This window comes from Macaca nemestrina, chromosome 17 (assembly GCF_043159975.1).
Source record: "Macaca nemestrina isolate mMacNem1 chromosome 17, mMacNem.hap1, whole genome shotgun sequence".
NCBI lineage: Eukaryota > Metazoa > Chordata > Mammalia > Primates > Cercopithecidae > Macaca > Macaca nemestrina.
In genome coordinates this window covers 87,154,932-87,177,134 of record NC_092141.1, presented here as the reverse complement: position 1 = coordinate 87,177,134, position 22,203 = coordinate 87,154,932, and the positions used below count along the sequence as shown (strand labels likewise).

The 22,203-nt window shown below is 53.4% G+C and overlaps 1 protein-coding gene and 1 long non-coding RNA gene across 6 annotated transcripts; one reads left to right on the top strand and one right to left on the bottom strand.

Annotated features, from left to right (window-relative positions):
- The first annotated feature begins 42 nt into the window (after positions 1 to 42).
- On the top strand, positions 43 to 9,084 carry LOC105469236 (uncharacterized). Of its 2 annotated transcripts, XR_011615195.1 has the most exons (5): positions 43 to 196; positions 2,505 to 2,690; positions 2,894 to 3,054; positions 3,146 to 3,330; positions 7,565 to 9,084. It is a non-coding gene; the product is annotated as an uncharacterized lncRNA (long non-coding RNA). The 2 variants fall into 2 exon arrangements; XR_011615194.1 differs by having other exon boundaries at positions 2,894 to 3,330; positions 7,565 to 9,083.
- C17H17orf99 (chromosome 17 C17orf99 homolog) lies at positions 1,087 to 20,357 on the bottom strand. Of its 4 annotated transcripts, none has more exons than XM_071081727.1 (5): positions 19,826 to 20,357; positions 19,357 to 19,389; positions 6,975 to 7,274; positions 3,256 to 3,824; positions 1,092 to 2,015 (listed from the first exon to the last, which is right to left on the bottom strand). In XM_071081727.1, exons 1-5 carry the CDS (start codon positions 19,860 to 19,862, stop codon positions 1,929 to 1,931), a joined length of 1,026 nt encoding a protein of 341 aa, XP_070937828.1. In that variant the 5' UTR covers positions 19,863 to 20,357; the 3' UTR covers positions 1,092 to 1,928. The 4 variants fall into 4 exon arrangements, with proteins under 4 accessions (XP_070937829.1, XP_024644696.2, XP_070937828.1 ...); XM_011720050.3 differs by having other exon boundaries at positions 1,927 to 2,015; positions 3,256 to 3,352; positions 3,555 to 3,824; positions 19,357 to 19,915; XM_071081728.1 differs by having other exon boundaries at positions 1,087 to 2,015; positions 3,555 to 3,824; positions 19,357 to 19,915.
- Positions 20,358 to 22,203: the final 1,846 nt, after the last annotated feature.

The window sequence follows — 22,203 nt, the reverse complement described above, 5'->3', positions numbered from 1 at the left end:
TCCACCCGCCGGGGGCGTGGCCAGGCACCGCTAGGGACCGAGGGCAAAGTGCGGCCCTCGCGAGCGGCGGCGGGCCGCGGGACTGCGCTTCTAGCGGCTGGGAGGGGCTCTGGCCGCGGAGCACCGGTGTCCACCCTACCTCGGGGTCGAGGGGCTAGTTCCCGGGCCACGCCGGCCACAGCACGGACCAGAAAGGGTAAGAGAGTCCCCCAGGAAAACGAACGAACGGAGGACCACTCACCCTCTTTGCCCCTGCCCTCCCACCGCCTCCTCTAGGAAGCCGACCACCTACCAAGAACCCACCCAGGCTCATAAGCACCCCCTCCCCCATCCCACTGAAAAACCCAGGTCACACCCTGGAGCCCCCTCCCTGCCTGGCCTGCCACTCTTTCCTCCTCTCTGGGACTAAACCTGGGGTAGGGTCAAAGACCCCCATTCCTCCTGGTCTGGGCAGAGCCCCAAGGCTGTGAAGGGCAGTGTGGCTTCACACTTAAGATAGTGTGCAAGACCGGGCACGGTGGCTCACGCCTGTAATCCCAGCACTTTGGGAGGCCGAGGCAGGTGGGTCACCTAAGGTCAGGAGTTTGAGACCAGCCTGGCCAACATGGCAAAATCCCGTCTCTACTAAAAATACAACAACAAAAAATTAGCTGGGCATGGTGGTGAGCGCCTGTAATCCTAGCTACTTGGGAGGCTGAGGCAGGAGAAGTTTTTGAAACTGGGAGGTGGAGGTGGCAGTGAGCTGAGATCAAGCCACTATACTCCAGCCTGGGCAGCAGAGCAAGAGTCCGTCTCAAAACAAACCAACAAACCCAAAAAACCAAAAACAAAAGTTAGCGAGGCGTGGTGGCAGCTACTAGTAATCCCAGCTACTCCAGAGGCTGAGGTGGGAGAATCTCCTGAGTCCAGGAGTCCAGGAGGCAGAGTTTGCAGTGAACCAAGATCGTGCCTCTGCGGCCCAGCCTGGGCGACGGTGTAAGACTCCATATCAAAAAAAAAAAAAAAAAAAAAAAGGCATGCAAACAGAAACGAAGTTTTCAGGGCGACAGGCAGGGGGCAAAATTTAATCCAGTTCCAGCCCCTTCTCACCTCCATCCCTCTCTACCTCCATCCCAAGAAAAACCGGTACCGAGCGTCCCGTGCAGGGAAGGCAGGCTCTGTGTGTGTTGGAGGGGGAGCGGAGGTTGTACAGACAGAGGTGTGGGGTCACAGGCTGACTGAGCCCGGAAGAATTCCAGACCCCCCTTTGCTAACTGCAGGTGCAGATTAACAAGAGCAGGTGTGCCAGGTGGGGCTCAGAGTCCACCCAGGTGAGCTGGTCCACGTGAGAGTTGAACCAGAGGACTGTGCCACCAGGAGGTGGGGTGCCCCTCCAGGGAAGAGGGGAGAAGGTGTGGGGGAGGGGCTGGGCCTTTCCCCAGTGTGCCCCCCTCCCTCTCCCGACACCCGGAGAGATGTGACAGCACCTGAGAAGTGAGGACAAGGCCACAGAGACCCCTCCTTTCTGTGACCCTCCTCAAGCCCTCACACCGACACTGTCTGCGTTTGCTGAAGGTCACCAGGGTTCCAAGAATCCCACGTGGCAGGTTTTTTTCTTTTTTTTAAATAAATGTTTTTGTGTATCTTTAAGGTAGACAACCTGCTATTATGGGATTCATATAGATAGCACAAAAGTTCCTATAGTGAAGCAAGTTAACATATCCACCATCTCTCATAGTTACCCATTTTTTTGGTTTTGTTTTGTTTTTGTGACAAGAGTGGCTAAAACACACTCATTTTGCATGAACTCCAAATACGAACAGTGCACGCCGATGGTCTGTGACCCTCTGTCGTGCTTGGCTCTCTGGATGGTTCATTCTACATGGCTGCTGCTTTGCATCTTCTGACTTCCCCATTCCCTGTCCTGAACACCCCAAGCTCCTCTTCACTCAGATGGTCGGTGCTCCTATAGGGCAGCAAGGCAAGGATGGGGCGCTCCAGGGGACCTTGCCAGTCCTCCATCTTCTGGTCATGACCTTGATGACAAAGCAGTGGAGACTCAAGTCAGGCAGGCTCATCTCCCAGCCATCCCCTCCCGAGGCGTCTGGGAGTGTTTGTTTGTTTGTTTGTTTATTTGTTTGTTTTGAGACAGAGTTTCGCTCTTTTTGCCCAGGCTGGAGTGCAAGGGCGCAATCTCGGCTCACTGCAACCTCCACCTCCTGGGTTCAAGTGATTCACCTGCCTCAGCCTCCCGAGTAGCTGGGATTACAGGCATGCACCACCACGCCTGGCTAATTTTGTATTTTTAGTAGAGACGGGGTTTCTCCATGTTGGCCAGGCTGGTCTCCAACTCCTGACCTCAGGTGATCCACCCGCCTCAGCCTCCCAAAGTGCTGGGATTACAGGCGTGAGCCACCGTGCCCGGCCTGCCTCTGGGAGTTTTATGGTGCCAAGCACATCAATGCCCCAGCAGGAGAGACATGAGGGCTTACCCCACTAAATGAAGGCTGTACCCCCTTTTACAGAAGGAAAAACTGAGGCTCAGCGAAGGGACATGGCCCACCCATGAGTCTGGCCTCTGGAAAGGACAGACTTGGCAGAAGTGAGATGGGAGAGTGCCAAGGACAGAGTCCTGGCAGAGCCACGTAAGTGCCTGGGCCACAGCAGAGGATGAGAACCAGGACACAGCAGTGTCTCCCAAACAAAGAGAGGTGAGTTCACAGAGGCAGGGCTGGCCACCACCAAGGCCAGACAGGCAAAGCACACAGGCTGTGGTGCCTGCGCTCAGACACTACAAAGGCCCTGGTCACCTTACATGTCAGTAAAGCCACGGCTTTGGAGAGGGGACCCTGGGAGGCTGGGCCCCAGGCTCTTGCCACCACCTGGGAAAGACTGCCCAATGTGGTTCTTACAGAAGGCAGGAGCTCCTGGTCCACCTTGGTCTCCTGGAGTCATCATCGCTGCATCCCTGCTCAGACCCCATAAAGAACTTAGAGACTGCCCTCCCAGAGGCCAGCAGACTCCATTACAGGGCAACTGGGAGCACTGACCAGGGTTCGACAACGCCTTGAACGTGTAAGCCTCAGTAGGCCTGTGACACAGTAGGTCCTCATAAATACCTTCGAGTCGTGCATAAGCGGTGACGGCCCTTCTTTGCCCTGGCCAGAGCCCTGCCCTGCAAGCCCCACCACCTGAGCTCCCCAGCCAGAGCCCGGCTGAACCTCTCAGGCCATCAGCAGCTCTCCCTCCTCCCTGCATCCAGCACCCATTTCCTACCTGGCCCACGTGGTCCAGCCCAGCATCCCGGAGGTGACGGCCGCAGTGGAGGCGAGGCTGCCGGCCAGCACGATGGTGGGTGCCTTGGGTAACTCTCCTGGGAGCGGGGCGGAGGCAGCTGGGTTGGGCTTCCTTTAGGCAGGGGCCAGAGTGGGCATGGTTGCCTCCTGTGCCCTCTGTGCTCTTGGCAGTGGCCGGGTAGAGCCGTCCCACTTCCCACCGACCTGTGTCTTGGACACTAGCACCCTCCCAGCACAGAAGCGCCAGCTGCCCCTCTGGAAATCCAAGGGCCTTCTCACCTGGGGGCACCAGTGTGAGGGCGCTGTGCTGGACATTGACGCTGTTTGCAGCCTGGCACTGGAACCAGTCCGATGTCTGGCCCGGCAGGAAGGAGAAGTTGGCAGGCTGCCCGTGGCGTGGTCGCTGCTGCAGGTGGACCTGCCCGTCCTTCCCGACCAGGCTGTAGGTGATGGGTGGGCTGCCCGAGGACGCCTGGCAGGACATCTCCACCCTGGGGCCTGACCCTCTGTCCCGCAGAGTGAAGTTGGCCCGCAGCTCCGACACTGGCTCTGGCAGGGTGGGAGAAGGTAGCACAGCCATGGCTGAGCGGTCTTAAACCCCTCCTCCTCTGTAAGTTCTCCTCATTCCAAAATGCCTAATGAGCTTAGCTGTGGCTGCTGCCTCCTCCAGGCCGCCTTCTAGAGTTTGCCCTCCATCTTGTGTCTGAGCTGCTACCCTACCTGCCGTGTGCACCACACAATTTCACATTTGGTTTTTATCTTATTTTAACTTTATTTTGAGGCAGGGTCTTGCTCTGTTGCCCAGGCTGGAGTGCAATGATGTGATCTAGGCTCACTGCAACCTCTGCCTCCCTGGCTCAAGCAGTTCTCCCATCTCAGCCTCCCGAGTAGCTAGGACTACAGGTGTGCAGCACCACATCCAGCTAACTTTTGCATTTTTTGTAGAGATGAGGTTTCTCTATGTTGGCCAGGCTGGTCTCAAACTTCTGGGCTCAAGCGATCTTCTGCCCTAGCCTCCCAAAGTGCTGGGATTATAGGCGTGAGCCACCATGCCCGGCCTGGTTTTATTCTTATGCAGTATATTTCAGATTGCCAGACTTAGCAAATAAAACTACAGTTAAATTTTAATTTCAGATAAACAATGAATAATTTTTTACTGTATGTATGTCCTGTGTAAAATTTACCTGGCAACTCTATCATTCAGTCTCGTCTTTTTTACTAAAAGGCAAGTTACTTCAGGACAAGAACTGTCATGCAGAAGATTCTAGAATCCCCCAGGCCTTGAGCCTAACGCTCTAGTCATTCTTACTGATTAGTAATAACCACCACCCTTGCCACCTACTAAAAGGCTTTCATTTCATAGGTCCCCTGGAATAGGACCCATTATTATTTTAGAGACGGTCTCTGTTGCTCAAGGTAGAGTGCAATGGTGTGATCACAGCTCACTGCAGGCTCCAGCTCCTGGGCTCAAATGATCCTCCCACCTCAGCCTCCCAAGTAGCTGGGACCACAGGCATGCGCCACCACACCTGATTAATTTTTTTAAAAAATTGCTGTTGGCTGGGTGCAGTGGCTCATGCCTGTAATCCCAGCGTTTTAGGAGGCCTAGGTGGGTGGATCACCTGAGGTCAGGAGTTTGAGACCAGCCTGGCCAACATGGTGAAATCCCGTGTCTACTAAAAATACAAAAATTAGTCGGGCGTTGGGGCAAGAGCCTGTAGTCCCAGCTACCTGGGAGGCTGAGGCAGGAGAATTGCTTGAACTTGGGAGGCGGAGGTTGCAGTGAGCCGAGATTGTGCCACTGCAGTACAGCCTGGGCGACAGAGCGAGACTCCGTCTCAAAAAAAGAAACTAATTTTTTTGTAGACATGGAGTCTCACTCTGTGGTCCAGGCTGGTCTCAAACTCTTGGCCTCGAAGGATTCTCCCACCTTGGCCTCTCAAAATGCTGGGAATACAGGCGTGAGTCACCTCACTGGCCTCTTACTATTTTCCTTTTATTTATTTTTTTATTTTTTGAGACGGAGTCTTGCTCTGTAGCCCGGGCTGGAGTGCAGTGGCCAGATCTCAGCTCACTGCAAGCTCCACCTCCCGGGTTTACGCCATTCTCCTGCCTCAGCCTCCGGAGTAGCTGGGACTACAGGCGCCCGCCACCTCGCCCGGCTAGTTTTTTGTATTTTTAGTAGAGACGGGGTTTCACCGTGTTAGCCAGGATGGTCTCGATCTCCTGACCTCGTGATCCGCCCGTCTCGGCCTCCCAAAGTGCTGGGATTACAGGCTTGAGCCACCGCGCCCGGCCACTATTTTCCTTTTGCAGCTAAAGCAGTTGAAGCTCAGCAGTCCCATGATTTGTTCAAGGCCCCAGCCAGTAAGTGTAGGGATTTGAACCCTGAACATGTTGGGCTGCAGACCCTGGGCTTATCTCCCCTAGGCTGTCTTTTCCTGGTGTTCTTAGGGTGTGGGGCAAAGGATGAACGGGGAGCTTCCTTGTCCCACCCTAAGTTGGGCAACACTTCCTGGTTCCCATACCCCATAGCTCCCACCAAGAAGGTTACCTGAGTTACTATCAGGATGGAAACAGGAAGAAGGCAGGCTTCGGAGCTGGACAGAGTGGGGTTTGAAAGCAGCCTTGGCCACTTGCCAGCCATGTGGCCTGGGGCGACTTTTTTTTTTTTTTTTTTTGAGACAGAGTCTTACTCTGTCGCCCAGGCTGGTGTTCAGTGGCACGACCTCGGCTCACTGCAACCATCATCTCCCGGGTTCAAGTGACTCTCTTGCCTCAGCCTCCCGAGTAGCTGGGATTACAGGTGCCCGCCACCACACCCAGCTAATTTTTGTATTTTTAGTAGAGATGCAGTTTCACTACGTTGGCCAGACTGGTCTCGAACTCCTGACCTCAAGTGATCCACCCGCATAGGCCTCCCAAAGTGCTGGGATTACAGGTGTGAGCCATCACACCCAGCCCCTGGGGCAACTTTCTTAACACCCCAGAGCTTTAGCTTCCATAGCTACAGACCCAGAGGCTCAGACCCCACCCCGACACGGCTGTGAAGATCAAGTGAAGTAATGTACAAAACGTGCCTAACTTTCTTTTCTTTTCTTTTCTTTTGGAGACAGAGTCTCGCTCTGTTACCCAGGCTGGAGTACAGTGGCACAATCTTGTCTCACTGCAGCCTCCGCCTCCTGGGTTCAAGCAATTCTCCTGCCTCAGTCTCCTGAGTAGATGGAACTACAGGTGCACCCCACCACGCCCGGCTAATCTTTGTATTTTTAGTAGAAATGGGGTTTCGCCATGTTGCCCAGGCTGGTATCGAACTCCTGGGCTCGAGCGATCATCCTGTCTTGGCCTCCCACAGTGCTGGGATTTGCATCCAGCCAAACATGCCTAGTTTATCACCTTGAGGTCCGAGATGACAACTGGGGCTCAGTCATTTCTGCCATCCATCGGGCTCTTTCCTTCTGTGCCCTCAGGCCCCTGCCAGGAAACTGTGCCCTCAGGGCCCCAGCCAAGGACAGCAAGTCCTGAGAAAAGGCCCCAGGGGACTGAGAGTGGCCTTGGAGGCGGCAGCCTGTCCTTGTCCGCACCCTCACATCCTGGCTCTCTCTTACCCCAGCAAGGTTCACAATTCCCAATCCCAGAGCTCCCCACTGATCTGCACCCCACCTGCCTCCTCAGCCCTGTGCCCCCCACCGCACTTACTGGACCACAGCTCCCAGTACATCTGCAGCCTGGCACTGTCCACATGGGCACCTGAGGTGGTGGCCGCCTGGCAGAAGTAGGTGAGCAGGTCTGGACTGGACTTGAGTGTGATGTTGAGGTTGAAAGAGGCCGGCTCGTGGGTCTTCAGCACCTTCTTGGCCACCTCGATGTTCTTGGTTCCACAGAGGGAATAGGTGATGGGCAGTGGTGCCTGGGGTGCATGGCAGGTTATGAGCACCCGGCGGCCTTTGGGGAAAACTTCTAGGACTTTGTAGGCAATGGAGACCACAGGGGTGATTTCTGGGAGATGAAAAGGTCCAAGGAGGAAGAAAGAATCGACATTGATCAAGCACCTTAAGAAGGTACTGGTTTGGCCAGGCTCGGTGGCACACGCCTGTAATCCCAGCATTTGGGAGGTCCAGGCAGATGGATGACTTGAGGTCAGGAGTTCAAGACCAGTGTAACCAACATGGTGAAAGTCTGGCTCTACTAAAAATACAAAAATTAGCTGGCCACGGTGGTGAGGGAGACTCAGAAAAGGGAAAAAGGATGCTGGATTTAGCATGTTCTCACTGTTTTTTTTTTTTTAGATGGAGTCTTTTCTTTCCCTGTCACCCAGGCGCACAGTGGCGTGATCTCTGCTCACCACAACTTCTGCCTCCTGAGTTCAAGCGATTCTCCTGCCTCAGCCTCCCAAGTAGCTGGGACTGCAAGTGCACGCCACCATGCCTGGCTAATTTTTGTATTTTTAGTAGAGACAGGGTTTCCATGTTGGTCAGACTGGTCTCGAACTCCTGACCTTGTGATCCACCCGCCTCAGCCTCCCAAAGTGCTGGGATTACAGGCATGAGCCACTGCACCTGACCACAATTTAATTCTATAACAAACCTGCACATGTACCCCTGAACCTACAAATTACAAATAAATAAATGAAACCAGTAGACCTCAGAGTAAAGAAAAAAGAAAGAAGAAAATACTGATTTAGTGGTTCCTCAAAAAGTTAAACAGACTTACCATATGACCTAACAATTCCACGCCTAGACATATACCAAATAATAGAGAACAGGGACTCCAAAAGATACCTGTACACACACGCTCGTGGCAGCATGATTCACCACAGCCAAAAGGTGGAAACGGCCCAAATGTCTATCAACGGACGAATGGGTAAATAGACTGTGGTTGAGCCGTATAAGGAATATTACTCAGCCTTAGAAAGAAGTGAGCACAGATGCAGGCTGCAACAGGGATGAGCCGTAACAACATTCCACTAAACAAAAAGGCAGACGCGAAAGGCAACCTTTGCATGATTCCATGTGTGTGCAAAGTTTAGAATAGGAAAACCCACAGAGACAGAAAGCGGACCGGTGGTTACTAGGGCCCAGGGGAGGGGGAAATGGGGAGTAACTGTCTAATAGATAGGGGTTTCCTTTTGGGGTGATGAAGATCTCTTGGAACTAGATAGCGGTGGTGGTTGTGCAACATTGTGAATGCACTAAATGCTGCTGAATTATCACTTTTTTTTTTTTTGGAGACAGAGTCTTGCACTGTTGTCTCCCAGGTTCAAGAGATTCTTGTGTCTCAGCCTCCAGAGTAGCTGGGATTACAGGCGCCCGCCACCACACCCGGCTAATTTTTGTATTTTTGATAGGCACGGGGTTTCATCATGTTGGCCAGACTGGTCTTGAACTCGAGACCTCAGGTGATCCGCCCGCCTCGGCCTCCCAAAGTGCTAGGATTACAGGTGTGACCCACTGCGCCCGGCCCACTTTTATTTATTGATTTAAAGACAGAGTCTTGCTCCATCGTCCAGACTGGAGTGAAGTAGCACGATCTCACCTCACTGCAACCTCTACCTCCTGGGTTCAAGCGATTCTCATGTCTCAGCCTACCAAGTAGCAGGGACTACAGGCACGCACCACCATGCCCGGCTAATGTTTGCATTTTTACTAGAGCCTGGGTTTCACCACGTTGGCCAGGCTAGTCTTGAACTCTTGACCTCAGGGGATCTGCCTGCCTGGGCCTCCCAAAGTGCTGGGATTACAGGCGTGAGCCACTGCAGCTGGCCATTACTGATTCTTTAAGACAGCAATTGGGATTAAACAAAAATGTTTCTGGAATAGGGGTTTGGGGGAGAGGGTTGTATTATACCAATGGTAGGGACCTGTTTGCATTTCAAGAATAGTGTGTAGGCCGGGTGCGGTGGCTCACACCTGTATTCCCAGCACTGGGAGGCTGAGGCAGGTGGATCACCTGAGGTCAGGAGTTCGAGACTAGCCTGGCCAACATGGTGAAACCCTGTCTCTACTAAAAATACAAAACTTAGCTGGGCACGGTGGTACGTGCCTGTAATCCCAGCTACTCAGAAGGCTGAGACCAGAGAATCACTTGAACCCAGGAGACAGAGGTTACAGTGAGCCAATATCTTGCCACTGCACTCCAGCATGGGTGACAGAGCAAGACTCTGTCTCAAAAAAAAAAAAAAAAAGAAAGAAAGAAAGAAAAGAAAGAAAAAGCATAGTGTGTATTGGGTGGGCACAGTAGCTCAGGCCCATAATACCAGCACTTTGGGAGGCCAAGGTGGGAGGATTGCTTGAGCCTAGGGGTTCCAGACCAGCCTGGGCAACATAGTGAGACCCCACCTCTATTTAATCAAAAGAAAAATTAAAAAGAATAAAAGAATACTGTGTGGTTGGGGCAGTGCTTGGGGGAGGGGTAGAAAGAAGGTCTATGAAATCTGAATATCATCGACGTCATGAATCGCCTTTGCTCGGCTGGGCATGTCTGCCCTGGAAACCACCCTGCAGTGAGGAAACTGCTGATTGAGCAGAGAACTGGAACAAACTAGAGTGTGTGACCACTAAGCATGTTTCATTCTAGACCAGTAACTCTCAACCAGGAGCAATTTTGCCTCCAGGGGAACTTTGGGTCTGGGGATGTTTTTGGTTGTCAATATTGGGAGGTGGACTAGCTTGGGCAACACAGCAAGATCCCATCTCTAAAAAAAAAAAAAAAAAAATTAGGGGTTGCTGCTGACATTTAGTGGGTAGGGGCCAAGGAGGCCGCTAAGCATCCTGTAGTGCACAGTCAGCTCCCACCGCGAAGAATGGTCTGGCCTCAAATGTCAGGAGTGCTGAGGTTGACAACTCTGGTCTAGACAACCGGCAGCAGCCTTCTAGAAGCAGGATGTCTTCCCCTGCCCAGGGCTGCACAGACACCAACAATTATTTTCTCATCCATGCCTCTTTGAAATTTTTTTTTTTTTTTTTTGAGACGGAGTCTTGCTCTGTCACCCAGGCTGGAGTGCAGTGGCCGGATCTCAGCTCACTGCAAGCTCCGCCTCCCGGGTTTACGCCATTCTCCTGCCTCAGCCTCCCGAGTAGCTGGGACTACAGGCGCCCGCCACCTCGCCCGGCTAGTTTTTTTGTATGTTTTAGTAGAGACGGGGTTTCACCGTGTTAGCCGGGATCGTCTCTCGATCTCCTGGCCTCGTGATCCGCCCGTCTTGGCCTCCCAAAGTGCTGGGATTACAGGCTTGAGCCACCGCGCCCGGCCGCCTCTTTGAAAATTTCATGAGAATTCTCCTTTTTATATTTATTTACTTATTTATTTATTTATTTTTGAGATGGAGTCTCACTCCGTTACCCAGGCTGGAGTGCAATGGCGCAATCTCGGCTCACCGCAACCTCCACCTCCCGGTTTCAAGCAATTCTTCTGCTTCAGCCTCTCAAGTAGCTGGGATTACAGGCATGCGTCACCATGCCAGGCTAATTTTGTATTTTTAGTAGAGACGGGGTTTCTCTATGTTGGTTAGGCTGGTCTTGAACACCCGACCTCAGGTGATCTACCTGCCTCAGCCCCCCAAAGTGCTGGGATTACAGGTGTGAGCCACCGCGCCCAGCCTATTTATTTGTTGTTTTGAGACGGAGTCTTACCCTGTCGCCCATTCTGCAGTGCAGTGGTGTAATCTTTGCTCACTGCAACCTCCGCCTCCCGGGTTCAAGCGATTCTCCTGCCTCAGCTGCTCAAGGAGCTGGGATTACAGACACACGCCACCACATCGATCTAATTTTTGTATTTTTAGTAGAGAGAGGGTTTCACCATGTTAGCAAGACTGGTCTCGAACTCCTGACATCAGGTGATCCGCTCACCTCAGCCTCCCAAAGTGCTGGGAGTACAGGCGTGAGCCACTGCACCCAGCCAGACTCTCCTTTGTAGATGGGGAAGAACACTTTTTTTTTTTTTTTTTAAAGACCTGACACAGTGGCTCACGCCTGTAATTCCAGCACTTTGGGAGGCTGAGGAGGGTGAATCGTTTGAGGCCAGGAGTTCAAAACCAGCTTGGGCAACATGGTGAAACCCTGTCTCTATTAAAAATGCACAAATTAGCCAGGCGCGGTGGCTCACGCCTTTAATCCCAGCACTTTGGGAGGCTGAGGTGGGAGGATCATGAGGTCAGGAGATCAAGACCATCCTGGCTAACACAGTGAAACCCTGTCTCTACTAAAAATAGAAAAAAAATTAGCCGGGCGTGGTGGCATGCATCTGTAGTCCCAGCTACTCGGGAGGCTGAGGCAGGAGAAGGGTATGAACCCAGGAGGCGGAGCTTGCAGTGAGCCGAGATCGCGCCACTGTACTCCAGCCTAGGGGACAGAGCGAGACTCCATCTCAAAAAAAAAAAAAAAAAAAAAAAAAAACACAAATTAGCCCAGTGTGGTGGCTCGAGCCTGTAGTCCCAGCTACTTGGGAGGCTGAGGCATGAGAATCACTTGAACCTGAGAGGTGGAGGCTGCAGCGAGCCGAGATTGCACTGCTGCACTCCAACCGGCGTGACAGAGACTGTGTCTGTTTGTTTTTCCCAAACAGGCTTTCATGGAGAAATCTTCGACTTGAAGAAAGCGAAGGTGTATTTGGAGGTGAAGGCACCCTCTGGGGCATCCTCTTACAGATGTCTCTGCTGATTGGTCAATTTGACCCTCAGGGCCAGAGGCCTTCTCTTCGTGGTCCAAAAACCATCGCGGGGCCAGAAGCCAGCCTCATGTGGGGAAGTGGGAGTCCAGGGCTGACATGTCATCACCCTTTCTTTTTGCTCCCTTTGTGAAGGGAAATGATCTTGACCTATAAAAGTGGAAAGAAAAAAGCTACTCTCTCTTCATTTCCATTTCAGTCTTCATTAATAGAAGCTTGATTTGCATAAGTTCACAGACAGGAACCATTTTTAAAGTACACTGTACCGGGGACATTCACTTTTTTTTTTTTTTCTTTTTTTGAGATGGAGTCTCGCTCTGTTGCCCAGGCTGGAGTGCGGTGGCACGATCTGAGTTCACTGCAACATCTGCCTCTTGGGTTCAAGCAGTTCTCCTGCCTCAGCCTCCCGAGTAGCTGGGATTACAGGTGTGTGCCACCACGCCCGGCTAATTTTTTGTATTTTTAGTAGAGCCGGGGGTTTCTCCATGTTGGCCAGGCTGGTCTTGAACTCCTGAGCTCAGGAGATCTGTCCCCCTCGGCCTCCCAGAGGGCTGGGATTATAGTGTGAGCCACCACCCCCAGCCGGACATTTTTGTTTTTGTTTTTGTTTTTGTTTTTGTTTTTTGAGACGGAGTCTCGCTCTGTCGCCCAGGCTGGAGTGCAGTGGCGCGATCTCGGCTCACTGCAAGCTCCGCCTCCTGGGTTTACGCCATTCTCCTGCCTCAGCCTCCTGAGTAGCTGGGACTACAGGCGCCTGCCACTGCGCCCGGCTAATTTTTTGTATTTTTAGTAGAGACGGGGTTTCACCGTGGTCTCGATCTCCTGACCTTGTGATCCGCCCGCCTCGGCCTCCCAAAGTGCTGGGATTACAGGCGTGAGCCACCGCGCCCGGCCTCACTTTTTATCCTCATAAGACTTGTGTGGTTTTTTTCTTTTTGATTATTTAGTTTACGGATAAGCTTGCCAATAAAGGACGGTCTATCTTTTTTTTTTTTTAATTTTTTTTTTTTTCCTTGAGACAGGGTCTTGCTTTGTCCCCCAGGCCTGAGTGCAGTGGCACGATCTCAATTCACTGTAACCTCTGCCTCCCTGTTTCAAGTGATTCTCCTGCCTCAACCTCCTGAGTAGCTGGTATTACAGGTGCACGCCACCATGCTTGGCTAATTTTTGTATTTTTAGTGGAGATGGGGTTTCACCATGTTGGCCAGCCTGGTGTACAACTCCTGACCTCAAGTGATCCATCCACCTCAGCCTTCCAAAGTGCTGGGATTATAGGCGTGAGCCACCCGCCTGGCCTATTATTTAATTTAAAATTCTTTTGCTTGTCTGGGCGTGGTGGCTCACGCCTATAATCCCAGAGCTTTGGGAGGCCTAGGCAGGGGGATCCCTTGAGCCCAGGAGTTTGAGACTAGCCTGGGCAAAAAAGCAAGATCCTGTCTCTAAGAAAAAAAAAAATTGTTTTTTGACTGGGTGCAGTGGCTCATGCCTATAATCCTAGCACTTTGGGAGGCGGAGGCGGGTGAATCACTTGAGCTCAGAAGTTTGAGACCAGCCTGAGCAACATGGCAAAACCCCATCTCTACTAAAAATACAAAAATTAGCCAGACGTGGTGGCATGTGCCTGTAGTCCCAGCTACTCAGGAGGCTGAAGTGGGAGGATCTCTTGAACCTGGAAGGTCAAGGCTGCAGTGAGCCAAGATCGCACCACTGCACTCCAGCCTGGGTGACAAAGTAAGACCCTGTCTCAAAAAAAAATTAAGTGGGCCTGGGGGTATGCACCAGCTACTCAGAGGCTGGGAGGATGTTTGAGCCCAGGAAGTTGAGGCTTTGAGGCTTTAGTGAGCTGTAATCACGCCACTGCACTCCAGCCTGGGTGGCAGAACAAGACCCTGTCTCGAAATAAGTAAATAAATAAATAAAATTCGTCTGCTCTGCGAGAGCATTTAAATAATGGGATGGCACACTCAAAATTTGATAAAGTGACGACAAGGCTGCCCTTGGGACAGGAAGCTAAGCCAAGCCTTGAATGGGCTGTGGGGTCACTGCAGGAAAACTGTGGAGGGCCCATGTCCAGGCCCAGACACAGTGCTGGTGCCTCGAGTGGCTCCGAGGCCCTTCCAGATGGCGCTACCCCTCTCCAGACTGGTCTCTGTGACAACAGGAAGCTTGGAAATTCCAACCCTGGAGGTTGCAATTCATTAGACCCAGGGAGGGGCCCAGGGATCTGATTTTGAATAAGCTGCCATCTGTTGAGGGTTGAATTATGTCCTCCAAAAAGATAGGTTCCAATGGTGACTCCCAGGACCTGCCCATGGGAACATATTTGGAAATCAGGTTTTTACAATGGCTTCCCCCTCTCTCAAGTTAAATATTAACTCCAGTAATTCATGCTGGATTAGGGTGGGGCCTGATGAGAAGAGGAAAGGAGACGCAGACACACACAGGGACAATGGCATGAGGGAGGCAACCCCCGGAAACCAGTACAGGAGCGAGGAGCAGGTGCTCCTGCAGGGCCTTCGGAGGACCTAGCCCTGCATACTCTCAGTTTTAGAATTCAGCTTCCAGCACTGTCAGAGAATGTGTTGCTGTTGTTTTTTGGTTGTCTTTTGTCTTTCGCTTTTTGAGACAGAGTCTTGCTCTGTCGCTCAGGTTGGAGTACAGTGGCACGATCTCAGCTCACTGCAACCTCTGCCTTCCGGGTTCAAAGGATTCTCGTGCTTCAGCCTCCTGAGTAGCTGGTATTAGAGGCATGCGCCACCACACCCGGCTGATTTTTGCCTTTTTAGTAGAGATAGGGTTTCCCCATGTTGGCCATGCTGGTCTGGAACGCCTGACCTTTGGTTATCCACTCACCTAAGCCTCCCAAGCTACTGGGATTATGGGCCTGAGCCATCACACCTGGCCTTGTTTGTTTTTGTTTTTGTTTTTGTTTTGATACAGAGTCTCACTCTGTCTCCCAGGCTGCAGTGCAGTAGTGTAATCCAGGCTCACTCCAACCTCTGCCTCCCGGGTTCAAGTGAATCTCCTGCCTCAGCCTCCTGAGTAGCTGGGGTTACAGGTGCCTGCCACCATGTCTGGCTAATTTTTGTATTTTTAATAGAAATGGAGTTTCACCATGTTGGCCAGGCTGGTCTTGAACTCCTGACCTCAAGTGATCCGCCCACCTCGGCCTCCCAAAGTGCTGGGATTATAGGCGTGAGCCACCGCGCCCAGCCTCCTCTGTGTCCTTTGGAGTGTAGGCTCAGCCAGAATAAAAATCCCCTATATCCTTAACCTTCCAACCAACACCTTCCATCCTCTACATCTAATGGAAACCAGATCCCTCCTTCCTACAGCACTGTCTACCCCTTCAACTGTCCCAGGCAATGTGGATCCCGGCAGCCTTCATGGCATGGAGCTGGGACAAAGGGGGACAACATCTTCTTGACATTTCGCCTTCCCTAAACTTTTCTCCCCTCTCCTTACTAAACAGCAGCTATTTCTTCAGATACATTCCACTCTGCCTTCTGGATTACAATTATCTACCGTAAACACCTATACCTCCTTGAAGATGCCTGTCGGTGGTTCCTACCATGTTTAATGCTACACTTGCCAGAATTATTGGGGATTTCAAAATACATAGCCACAGTGGCTCACACCTGTAACCCCCGCACTTTAGGAGGCTGAGGAGGGAGGGTTGCTTGAGGCCAGGAGTTCAAGACCAGCCTGGGCAAAATAGGAAGACCCAATCACTACAAAAAAAATTGAAATATTAGGCTGGGCAGGGTGGCTCATGCCTGTAATCCCAGCACTTTGGGAGGCTGAGGCGGGCAGACTTGCGCTTGAGTTTGAGATGAGCCTGGCCAACAGAGGAAAATCCTGTCTCTACAAAAAATACAAAAATTAGCTGGGTATGGTTGCGCGTGCCTGTAGTCCCAGCTACTCTGGAGGCTGAGGCGGGATGATGGCTTAAGTCCAGGAGATGGAGGTTGCAGTGAGGCGAGTTTGTGCCACTGTATTCCAACCTGGGCAACATTGCAAGCAAGGCCGGGCACAGTGGCTCACGCCTGTAATCCCAGCATTTTGGGAGGCTGAGGTGGGCAGATCACAAGGTCAGGAGATCGAGACCATCCTGGCCAACGTGGTGAAACCCCAAAGTACACAATATTAGCTGGGTGTGGTGGCATGTGCCTGTAGTCCCAGCTACTAAGGAGGCTGAGGCAGGAGAATCTCTTGAACCTGGGGGGTGGAGCTTGCAGTGAGCTGAGATTGTACCACTGCACTCCAGCTTGGACGACAGAGCAAGACCCCATCTCAAAAAAAAGAAAAAATTAAATTAAGTATTAGCTGGGTGTGATGGCATGTGCCTGTAGTCCTAGGTACTTGGGAGGCTGAGGCAGGAGGATTGCTTAAGCCCTGGAGGTCAAGTCTGCAGTGAGTGGTGATTGTGCCACTGCACGTTAGCCTTGGTGACAGAGCAAGACCCTGTGTCTAAAAGCAAAATGGAAAAAAACAAAAAGAGATCATCTTTCAAATATCCTAATCCCTCAGGTCCTTCACTTGTGCCCAGCTTTCCACTCCCGCTGAAGCTGTTTCAGCTGCATAATATGCCATCTCCAGGCTGCACTTTATTTAGCCAATCCTTCCAGATGGGCCAAGGACTTTGGTGCCATTTTTTTTTTTTTTTTTTTGGCAGAGTCTCTCTCTGTTGCCCAGGCTGGAGTGCAGTGGTGCGATCTTGGCTCACTGCAACCTCCGCCTGCCGGGTTCAAGGGATTTTCCCGCCTCAGCCTCCTAAGTAGCTGGGATTACAGGCATGGGCCACTATGCCCAGCTAATTTTTTATTTTCAGTAGAGACGGGGTTTCGCCATATTGGTCAGGCTGGTCTCAAACTCCCGACCTCAGGTGATCTGCCTGCCTCGGTCTCCCAAATTGCTGGGATTCCAGGCATGAGCAGCCGCTCCCGGCTTGGCGCCATCTTTCATGGCTGTCCTCATCCCATCCCATCCCATGCCATCTGCCAGCAGCTGCTATTGGCCTTCAGAATGTATGTCCACCCCATCTCCCTGCCTCTCACGCATTGCCCAGTCTCTCCTCTGGATCTCCAGAGTAGCCTAATGGCTCTCTTGGATTTTGCCTTTGATCTGCATCCCAACACAGTGTCCGAATGACCTCATCAAGGGTATATCAGATTGTGTTTTCCCCTCCAAACCTCCTATGGCTGCGCCCCACAGGGACCTCCCCAGTCAACCCCACACCACGCCTCTGACCTCATTCAATACCCTTTGGTCACACAGGGTCCCTGCCCAGGTACTTCCTGCTCAGTCAGCTCCTTCAGGTCCTTGCTGCACGGCCCCTTCCCAAACTACACCCTCCCCTGCAAACACTGCCCTCCTTCCCCCTACCCACCCTGTGTTCCCTTCCCTTCTACCCTTCTTGCTTCTCTCTACGACATTCTAACATACTTTAGAATGTGCTTTTTTTTGCTCTGTCACCTAGGCTGAAGTGCAGTGTTAATGATTACGGTTCACTGCAGCCTCATTTCCCGGACAAGCAATCCTCCCACCTCAGCCTCCCGAGTAGCTGGGACCACAGGGGCACCGCCCACCATGCCCAGCTAATTAAAACAAAACTTTTTTTATACAAAAAAATTAGCTGGGCGTGGTGGTGCACATCTGTAATCTCAGCTACTCGGGAGGCTGGGTGGAAGAATCCCTTGACCCCAGGAGGCAGGGGTTGCAGTAAGCTGAGATCGAGCCACTGCACTCCAGCCTGGGTGACAGAGTGAGACGCCATGTAGAGGTGGGGGGGGTCTCACCGTGTTGCTCAGGCTGGTCTTGAACTCCTGGGCTCAAATGATCATCTGGCTACAGCCTCCCAAAGTGCTGGGATAACAGGCATAAGCCACTGAATGCTCTTATTTTTATTATCATTTGTCCCCCCAACCTCCACTGGAATGTAAGATACAGGAGGGGTTTGTTTCCGTGCTTTGCCAGATTCTCAGGGCCTTTAATGGTGCCTGCAACCAAACAAGTGCTCAAGTATTTGTTGAATGAATAAATGATTTATCAGTCAGTCTCTTAGGAGTTTAGTTAGCAGGACTTGGTTGGCAAGAATCGGAGAAGTCAGGAGCCAGCCAAGAGAGGGAGGCGGGACTGCCCTGCACAGGTACTTCCCAGAGCCCCAGCTGCCTGTACTCTCTTTAGCAGCCACCCAACAATGTATCGGTTTTTAAAGCAAATGAGGAAATAATGGTTCAGGCTGGGCCTCATTCAAGTGAGATTTATGTCATCATTACCCGGTGCCTGCCCTTTAGCAAAATAGAGGGGGAAGGCCCTGCTCTGTAACCTGGCAGCCTAGCAATAAGGGGCAAGGTTTGGTTGGGACAATACAGGGAAGTGACTCTCCATCCTCACCATTTTTTTTTTTTTTTTTTTTTTTTTTTTTTTTTTGAGACGGAGTCTCGCTCTGCCGCCCAGGCTGGAGTGCACTGGCCGGATCTCAGCTCACTGCAAGCTCCGCCTCCCGGGTTCACGCCATTCTCCTGCCTCAGCCTCCCGAGTAGCTGGGACTACAGGCGCCCGACACCTCGCCCGGCTAGTTTTTTGTATTTTTTAGTAGAGATGGGGTTTCACCGTGTTAGCCAGGATGGTCTTGATCTCCTGACCTCGTGATCCACCCGTCTTGGCCTCCCAAAGTGCTGGGATTACAGGCTTGAGCCACCGTGCCCGGCCTCCATCCTCACCTTAATGGACATGAGGGGAGGGGAGGAAAGGATGGGGCAGGAAAGTGCAGGCAAAAGGATGGAGCAGGCAAAGATGAAGAAGCAGGCCCGGCTAGGGGCTGTCAGGGACCTTCCCCAGTGTCTCCTCCTTCCTGGTCCTGTACCCAGCTGGGCCCCAGACGCTCTCCACTCTCCAACTGCCTCTACAAGGAAGGCAGCCTCCTGTATGTCAGGCCCCTGGGGGAGCCTCAGCTTCACCATTCTCTCATGGCCCTCCTCCTGGTCAGAGAATCTCTACCTCCCAGACCCCACCAGAATTCCCCAGCCCTCCACGGGGCCTCGCCCACCGGGCAAAGCTGGGAGGGTCTCGGGGCGGCTTCTGCTCCCGATCAGGGACCTGGGGCAGAGCGATGAGGACGCGCCTGCCCAGGGAATCTTCCCTCCAAACAGCCCAGCCAGAGGCTGGAAGCTGAGCAACTTCCCTGCCTGTGTGCCCCGGAGGTCCCCACATTGGCCTGCTTGGCCTGCCCATCTCCATCACTCCCAGGGCCCTGCAGGGTGGAGAGAATATTCCAGAACTGTCCAGCCATCCTCCAGCACACACCTCCCCACTAGTACCTTCTTCCCCAGCCGTAGGCGCCCTCCACAGTGGGGGTTCTGACACCAGGACCCCAGCGGGGAGGCTTCTCCCTGCAGTATGCTGGGCCACTTACCTTCCTCCTGTGCCTTGGAGAAGCTGCTGGTGGCTGTAAGAGAGGTGAGGGCGATGAGGAGAGGGCCTGGGAGGGAGGGGAGGCTAGAGACAGCCTCGAGACCCACCTGCTGAAGCCAGGAGGGAGGAGCAGGCTGATTCCTGGTAGTGAGGCCCCAGGACCAGCTGGCATCATCACTCACAAAAGCTCTTTTGCGCCACCCCCGCCCCCAACATCTCCTATCACCAGCCCATTTTGCAGATGGGTGAGTAGTGGGTCCAGAATGGTGAAGCAATCCCTGGACCACATATGCAGCAAGTTTAGGGGCTGGTCCGATACTTAAGCCCAGATCTTTCCCTCTCTGTCCCATGTTTCCAGAGGTGCCCTTGCCTTCAGGCCTCGTCTCTCCTGAGCTCCCAGTACCCCCACCTGAGCCCGAGGCCTCAAGGCCCCGGCAGTAGTCCCACCATCACGTCCCCCGTGGACTCACCCAGCACAGCCAAGCAGAGCAGCCCAGGGAGCCCCATGCCTCGGTGGGTGTGGGGCCTCTGCTCAGGCAGTGAGAACCTCCTAGTTCCTGGCTTCCCCCACCCTGAGGCCCCTGGGATGCTCCTTGGGTGGGTGCCTGCAGCGGGGAGATAACCTGGAGGCCGCAGCACCCCAGGGCCTCAGCTACCAGGGCAGGGCCCAGTACAGCAAACTCCTGCTCAGTCCGCAGAGAAACTCCCGCTCAATCCGCAGAGAAACTCCCGCTCAATCCGCAGAGAAGTAGAAGGAGTTTGGACCTTGAAGCCAGACCGGGGCTTAGACTCAGCAGTCACCTCTGAGCCGCAGGACCCTGGGCTCATGTGGTGGGCAGAAGGTGTCCATGCTCAGTGGGGTGTGCTGGCTGTAATCCCAACACTTTGGGAGGCCTGGGTGGGCAGATCACCTGAGGTCAGGAGTTCGAGACCAGCCTGGCCAACATGGCGAAACTCCATCTCTACTAAAAATGCAAAAATTAGCCGGGCATGGTGGTGCGCACCTGTAATCCCAGCTACTTGGGAGGCTGAGGCAGGAGAATCGCTTGAACCCAGGAGACGGAGGTTGCAGTGAGCCGAGATCATGCCACTGCACTCCAGCCTGGGCGACAGAGCGAGACTCTGTCTCAAAAAAAAAAAAAAAAAAAAGATGTCCACGCTCTAACCTCTGGAGCCCGTGAGCACCATGTCACGCAGCGAGAGGAATGAAGGCTGTGAATCTTCTCATTTTGAGAGGAGGAGGTTGTCCTAGATGACCCAGGTGACCCTCATATAATCACTGGGTCCTTTCCAAGCAGCTGGGGACCTGCTGGGCTGAGAAGAGGCAGCCCCACCCATGGTGGTTCACAGCCAGGTGGCCAAGGCTGCACCCAGCCCCAGAATGAAACCCCAGACCGACGAGGCCCCTGGTCCTGGAGTGTGATGTGTCCTGGAGTCCTGGGTCTTGGAGTGTGGTGTGCCCAAGCACTGCCCTTCAGAAGGTCCTCAGGCCCCATTGAGGATGGTGGGAAGTCACATGGATGGTCATTCCGCAGGGAACTGGCCCCAGTGCTGGCCTTGGGCAGCAGCAGACCCAGCTGCATCGCAGGCGGTGTGTGTGCAGAGGTCAGCGGCAGAGGCTCCTCACCCGCAGGGAGGGCAGGGGTAAGCAGGGCCTCCCAGAGCCCTGAGGCCAGGGCTGGGGCCAGGCAGTCCCCGGAACACAGACAGATGTGAGGGCACAGGGGATTGAGGCTGGGACCCTGCCAGCTCCGCTGTGGGTCCCTGCACCCGGCATTGTGTCCAAGCTCAGCCTGGGGATGCTGGACCAGCCTGTTACTTTCCGGCCCGGCTCAGTTTCCCACACTTGGTGTGGGGAACGCCTTTGCTGGCTGCCTCCTTCAGGAATGTGTCCCCTGCCGGCAGGTGACCATTGCCTCCTGTGGGAGCTGCTGCCACCTGTGGCTCCTGACTGGTCAACCACACTCTCTGCCCCTGGGCACCGTCCAGGAGTGAACACCTGACCAAGGGAGGCCACTCACAGCCCCGCCCCAGCTCTCCTCTCAGCCTTTCTCAGGGACGTGCTGCACCGGAGTTCTGGATGTGTTGAGAAGCTGGTCTGAGGGAGAGGCCCTGCTGACCAGGGAGTGGCCAAAAGGATGGTGGGGAGGCAGGTGCAGGTGTCCTGGAGGTCGCTGCAGACTGGCTCTGTTGACCCCTGGGTATTCCCCTCTCCCAGCTAGCCTGAGTCGGTTTCTGCCGCTTGTTACCCATGGTCCCGGGGATGGAGCCTGCCTCCTGTGCTCCCACCGGCCTCTCTCTTTTCAGTTTCTCCCAGCTGTGGAGCTAGAGCATTTTCTCTTAGTTTCCTGGTAAAACTCCCTTCCCTTCCCAAAGTCTGTTCTCACTTCTGCTGAAGGCGGGTGGGGAAGGGAACTGAAGACTGAAGGTTGCTGGGGAGCTGGCTGGCTGCCCAGGCCCCGGACTGCTGGCAGCCTCTTGCCTGCAGGCCAGGGAAACTCACTCTTTTTCTCCATGTGGTGCTCAGTTGAGTTAACGCAGCTTATGAGGAGCTCTTCCTCTTCCCAGTGTGTGGGGAAGCTGGGGTCAGAGCGCGAAGGCGGACTCCTGGGCCATTTTCCCCAGGCCTTGAGGGACCCAAACATCTCTCCTGGACCCCCTCATCCTCAGGGATCACTTGTGCACCCGTCTGGTTGACCAGTTCTCTGGGCTGCGCTGCCCCTCTGTCCAGACTGCAGAGTAGGTGAGGACACAGCAGCCATGCCTCCGAGGTCACCCCCAGGTCACCTTGCGTGGAGTTTGGGGGCCCCCAAGAGCTCTCCAACCACCCACTTCAGGCTGATGTTCT